Genomic DNA, 5,700 nt, shown 5'->3' on the forward strand with positions numbered 1-5,700 from the left:
CAACCAGGACTCCGTGAGGTACATGCTCATATGACGGCTGTAGATAACCAATCAATAGATTTGATTGTCAATTTGCATAGTTTTTTAACAATTAACATAGAGGCTCGTATGATGCCCTCCAATTAGTATAAGTTTGTTCTTGATTTATTGCTTTGAACTTCTTCTTTTGGAAAAGGAGGATTACCCCCGGTCTATTGCTTTGAACTTCTATATGTTTAAAGATCCTTCTGAAAGGGCGCCGTTATTTCTTGGCGGTAATACCTCCCCGCGTCAAGAGACACTGTTGTAATTTGCACTTCTCTTTGCACTTGCTAAAACAAGGTGGCGCACACTTAATGGATCGGAGTGATGGATTCATAAGATAAGTGAAACAAGCTAATCATGTGGTTTTGTTTGTTCAATACTCCAAGAAGTCATAAACTCAGGCCATGACACGAGTTAAGATTGCACCGCAAATCTCGTGCCATGCTACGGTTGGCCCGTCGCCTCATGACGATCAGCAGCCGGGCATGGCCGCGAGACCGCCGCGCCATCGACGGCCCCATTGCTCGCTTCGCCGCCGCCGATTTTCTTCTCCTCGTCGTCTTCCGTGGTTTCCGTGGCGACGATGTCCCTTCCCTTGCCCCAGAGCACCGTGTACAGACCCACGACTATGAACACGGCGCCGATCATGCTGGTTGAAGGCAGCACAAACCACCAAATGATACGAGCAATCAGTATCCGGGTCGCCAAATTTTGAAGGATGCATCGATGGATCGATCGATCACCCGTACCTGCCGACGCGTATCTTCTCGCCGAGGATGCCCCACCCGACGACGGCGACGATGATGAGCATCATGGGGCTGAACATGGACACGAAGACCGGCCCGCGCACCTGGATGCACCACGACATCACCGCGATCACCATCCCTGACGCCACCACCCCCTGCGTATATACATATATTTATGTACATGTTCAGTTCCAGTTACACCACAGCACACTGAACAAACCAATTCACATCGTGTCTAATGATCTGGACAATGGAGAGAATGTGATCTTATTACCGCGTAGAGCGAGCCAATGAGCCTGATGTCGAACCCGAGCGCCCACGCCGAGAGCCTGTGCTCCGCGGCCACCGCGATGACGCCGCACTGGACGCTGGCCATGGACGCCATCAGCACCGTGGTCGTATACGGGGACGCGTAGCTGTTGGACATCTTCTTCTGCCACCACCGCCAAAACGATCGATCCATCACCTTAACTTGTACACGCAAACCAGCAGATTGCTCGTACGTATGTACTACATACCTGAATGATGAACCAGACGGCCCACGCGACATTGGAGGCGATGACCAGGGCGGCTCCGAGGGCGGCGGTGTGCCCGCCGGCGTGGGCCGCGGCCTCGGCGGTCATGGTGCGCTGGACGTACGGCCAGTGGATCGGGGAGGCCGGGGTCCTGACGAGGGGGCCCCTGTAGAAGGTCATCAGCATGGAGCCGACCACGCAGAGGGCCGTGCCGGCCACCTTGGCCTTCCCGGCGAGCGCCGCCACGGGCTCCATCTTGAGCGCGGCCGCCAGCGCGAAGGTCACCGCCGGGAGGGTGTTGTTCAGCGCGGACGCCACGGTCGGGCGGCTGTACTTTAGGCCCACGAAGTAGAACACCTGGTTCATCGTCGCACTGCCACATACCCACCAAAGTGTGTACAGATAGATAATCAGATTCAGACTAATATTGTCAGTTGGCTTTTGCTATTGCTTACAATACAAAATTAACACCAATTTACATTTGGAAGACCATACCTATGGCTACTAGCAAATCGTGTTTTGTCCTATATGTAAACTGTGTCGTTTGTATACCTTTTTTTTAGGTGAAAAACTTTTTACATTCTTAATAATATTTCAAATCTTAAATTCATAATTATGGATGCATATATTTAGGAATTTGGTACTCCCTCCTGTCCAAATTAATTGGCGCACCTTAGTACAACTTTAGTCCAAATTAATCGGCACACCTTAGTATTACTTTAGTACAACTTGATATCTGTAACTGGATTCAGAAAGCAAAGTCCCACAAATATCTCAGTCTCTGGACTAAAATATTGGGCTTTGCGTAACTTCTCTAAAAGAAGTGTCTCATTAGTTCAATCAGGACTAAAATGTATTTATTATTTCTAATAAACTAAGAATGCTTGGAGGAAAATGTTTTTTGTTGACAACTGAATTTAAAATAAAATACAAAAATCAATTGTAAATCTAGTAATAAGCCATTGGTAAGATATATAAAAATTTGTAATCAGGTGCAAAAGGGAAAAAAGATCATACCCAACAACGGAGCATACAAAAATTTGTAATAGTGTCTTCTTGCTAATTGAGGCCCAAGTTTTCCTGCATCCATAATCATATGAAATCATATTGCGTAAGAACAGTGAGGTAATTAATTCATTGATGATACTAGATATGGATGGGCCACTCATGTAGGAAGGATATATTCACTCATAGTTGAATGCATAATACTAGCAGCTATTCACATAAATACTCCTTTTCCAAACTAAATGTAGTAATAAGTAGAAAATGTGTATTATCTAAAAAATGTGGTACTACTCCGTACCATTGGATTTGCATTCAATAAATGTTTCCAACTATATTTTTTTATGAACATAACACACGATTTCTGGACCAGAGTAAGTATTGTCTATTACATGTAGTATGCCAAATTAATGCAAAAAACTCGACAATATTAAATACAGGATTTTCTTAGACAAATTACTTAGCCAGGAAGACATCACATTGTAAATCCATGGCCAAAAAAATTACAAGAACCCGTAGTTGCGTACATTACATCTTAGATCAAGAAGTCATCCGAAAACAAGAAAGTTCCTTTATGAAAGGTGGACTCATCTCCTTCTAAATAAAACAAAGATTTGCAGAACGCCTTGTGCTTTAGTGCGTAACATATATAGCCATCAAGAAATCAGAAATGTTTATAGAAGAAAAAATTAAATCATACCGTTCGAAAAAGAAAGCAAAGGGAGCAAGGAAGACAGCCCCAAGAAGATTTCGGTAGGTGATGAGCACGTAAGGGCTCATGCCGGACGCCATGGTGAGCTTTGACAACACATTCAGACCAGCAAGACCCAGTTGCACCAGGATCATACCAACGACAGGCAAATAATTGCCAACACTCCCCATATCTAGCTATCCAGTACGAACGTACCCCCTCGATCTGCAGCCCTCTGCTTAAAGGTATTGGTATTCTTGAGATAAAGAGAGGGGTGCAGGGGTACGATTGAGGACTCAGGAGAAGCCGTGTAATGTGGCATATATAGAGGTCGGTAGGGAGCATAGCTAGTGGTACTACAGCTGTGTATTTTCAACATGGAAGTATTCTTAATTCACGCTGAAATCATGCAGCTATCCTGCAGATATTCGTACGTATCTCCCGGGGTAAAGCGTCCGTGTTGATTAGGTGCTTTGTTTACCGGCTCATCCAGTGGTGTGGAGTATGAACTTGCACAAACCACTGCATGTATCCTGGCACCGTTGCTACTGCTAATTAATGCAATAAAAAAAGGAAGGAAAATAGCAAGAGAGTGCCCTTAGGATAAGGATCTTGAATTCGAAGGAGATAAGCACTAGCTGTCCTTTTTTTTCCGTGCCTCGAGCTGTCATCCTGCTATTACTATCATGTAATGTCAACTAGACATATTGATGACATGATATAGCATTTACTGAGAAAAAGATATGAGTATCGTACTCCCTCCGTTTCTAAATATAAGTCATTTTTTAAATTTCAATAAGGACTATATACGGATGTATATAGACGAATTTTAGAGTATAGATTCACCCATTTTGCTCCGTATGTAATCCATATTGAAATCTTAAAACGATACTTATACTTACGAACGAAGTAAGTATCAAATATTGTATCATAATAAATGAGGTTACATTATATAAAATAATGAATGAATTCATCTAAAATACTCTATGACTAGCCTTATATTTGGTAGATACATTCTCCTCCTTCCTAAGAAAACTGGGCAAGACAGATTATGGGCAGATAGGAAAGTACAGCTGTGACGCCCTGAGACCGTTGCGCCAGGTGTTTTTCAGTTATTCGCTGTCGTTGCCATGTCATTTGCTTGCGTGTTGCATTTTTGCCATGTCATCATGTGCATTGCATCATCATGTTTTAAAAACTTGCATCCATCCCAGTCTCCCCGTTCTTTTCGTTGCCCGTTCTGAGCCCAGACACACTTGCACGCACACGCGGCACGTCCGATATATTATTTTATAAGTGATCGGAAAATGTTTCCGGAATGGGTTGAAAGTTGGCATGCGGTTTTGTTATGTTGTAAGTAGGCCGCCTGCCAAGTTTCATCGCATTCGGAGTCCGTTTGACGCCCCAACGGATAACTATAGCGGCAGTATAGTCGGTCTATCGTTCGACGTCTCCGGTCTCCGGAAACGGTTGCTGGGCTACACTTCCGTCTCTCTCCTCTCAGCCCAACCCACTCTCCACAGCCCACCTAACCCACCTAAACCCCTCCTCTCGAAAGGAACCGTCGAATTGCGATCGGGTGCTTCGAAACGCTCAAAAAATCCCCCAACCCTAAACCTGCCTATTTAAACCACCTCACCTTCCAAATCTGGCAGCCTAGCCTTCCCCTACCTCTAGCCTCCCACATCTGCCTCGTTTTCCATGCACAGCCGCTCTGCCGCCGCCACTTGGCCTCCTCCCGTGCCGCCACCTCGCCGTCGCCACTTGGCGAGCCCCCATTGGCCTGCGCCGCCGCAACCACCGCTCCTAGCCATCCAAGGTGCGCCACGTGGCCTCTCTGCCTGGCTCCCACCGTCCCGCGCCGCCAGGCCCGCGCCAGGCCCGCCCGGGGCCCAATCTGGGCTTCGAGGCACGCACCGCACCGCTCCTGCTCCCCGAGCTCTAGATTGGGAGAGGGAGATCCCGATCCGAGCTCCTCCGCCGCTCTGCCCCGTCACCCCGCGGGCCTCGCCGGACTTGCTCCCGCCGGCGACCACCAGGCCGGACCCCGCCACCTTGCTCCTACTTCCCTGGCTGTCTCCTTCTCCTCCCTCCTCTCACGTCTCCCTCTCTCCTGTTCTACAGGAGCCGCCGCCGCCATGGATGAGCGTGAGCCGAGCTTGCAGTCGACGGATCTCCACCACCGCCGCCGGAAACGGACGGATCAGGCGGATCCCTTCCGGATCCGCACCTTCGGGGCCGCCTCCGCTCCTCCCTGCCGTCGTTCGCTGCGCAAGTCTCGCCGCCGGCCCCTCTGCTCGTGCGGGAGCGAGAGGAGGACGATGCCCATGCCGCCCATCGCCCTGGTGGGCCCACTTGGCCTCCAAGGCCCAGCCAGCGCCAGGAAGGCCCCAGTGCCTCCTTTGTTTTTTTATTTCTCTCTGCTGGCCCGTTATGCTTCAGATTCGGCCCGAGTGTGTTTCTTTCCCTTCTACGAATTTAGCATTTAATCCTGAGACATCAGTTTTACATAAAAGCCCTTGCATTTCATGCATATCCTAACTCCACAACCGTGCATCACATGTAAATAACTTATATATGTAAAATGCTTAGAATTTTGTCTAGTTTCATAATATGCCACTTTCATCCATGATTAAAATGTTTAAAATGCTGTTTGTTTAAAATTTGCTCTAATTATATGCTAAAATGATTTAATTCATAACTAATAAACCGTAGCTCGGTT

General features: G+C 47.4%; 1 protein-coding gene across 1 annotated transcript; it reads right to left on the minus strand.

The window, feature by feature from the left end:
• Positions 1–332: 332 nt before the first annotated feature.
• LOC123154904 (WAT1-related protein At1g09380-like) lies at positions 333–3,253 on the minus strand. The gene is made up of 6 exons (XM_044573517.1): positions 2,988–3,253; positions 2,303–2,365; positions 1,289–1,658; positions 1,045–1,203; positions 774–925; positions 333–673 (listed from the first exon to the last, which is right to left on the minus strand). The coding sequence occupies exons 1-6, from the start codon at positions 3,167–3,169 to the stop codon at positions 469–471; spliced, it is 1,131 nt and encodes a 376-aa protein (XP_044429452.1). The 5' UTR covers positions 3,170–3,253; the 3' UTR covers positions 333–468.
• Between the last annotated feature and the right edge of the window lie 2,447 nt (positions 3,254–5,700).

This window comes from Triticum aestivum, chromosome 7A (genome assembly GCF_018294505.1).
Source record: "Triticum aestivum cultivar Chinese Spring chromosome 7A, IWGSC CS RefSeq v2.1, whole genome shotgun sequence".
Lineage (NCBI taxonomy): Eukaryota > Viridiplantae > Streptophyta > Magnoliopsida > Poales > Poaceae > Triticum > Triticum aestivum.

Excerpts from the sequence above, each read along its gene's own strand:
- LOC123154904 (XM_044573517.1), bottom strand. The coding sequence starts at position 3,169 with ATGGGGAGTGTTGGCAATTATTTGCCTGTCGTTGGTATGATCCTGGTG. Across the intron at positions 2,366-2,987 it reads TTTGCTTTCTTTTTCGAACG|GAAAACTTGGGCCTCAATTA; the intron begins GTATGATTTAAT and ends TTATGGATGCAG. Across the intron at positions 674-773 it reads GAGAAGATACGCGTCGGCAG|CATGATCGGCGCCGTGTTCA; the intron begins GTACGGGTGATC and ends GCCTTCAACCAG.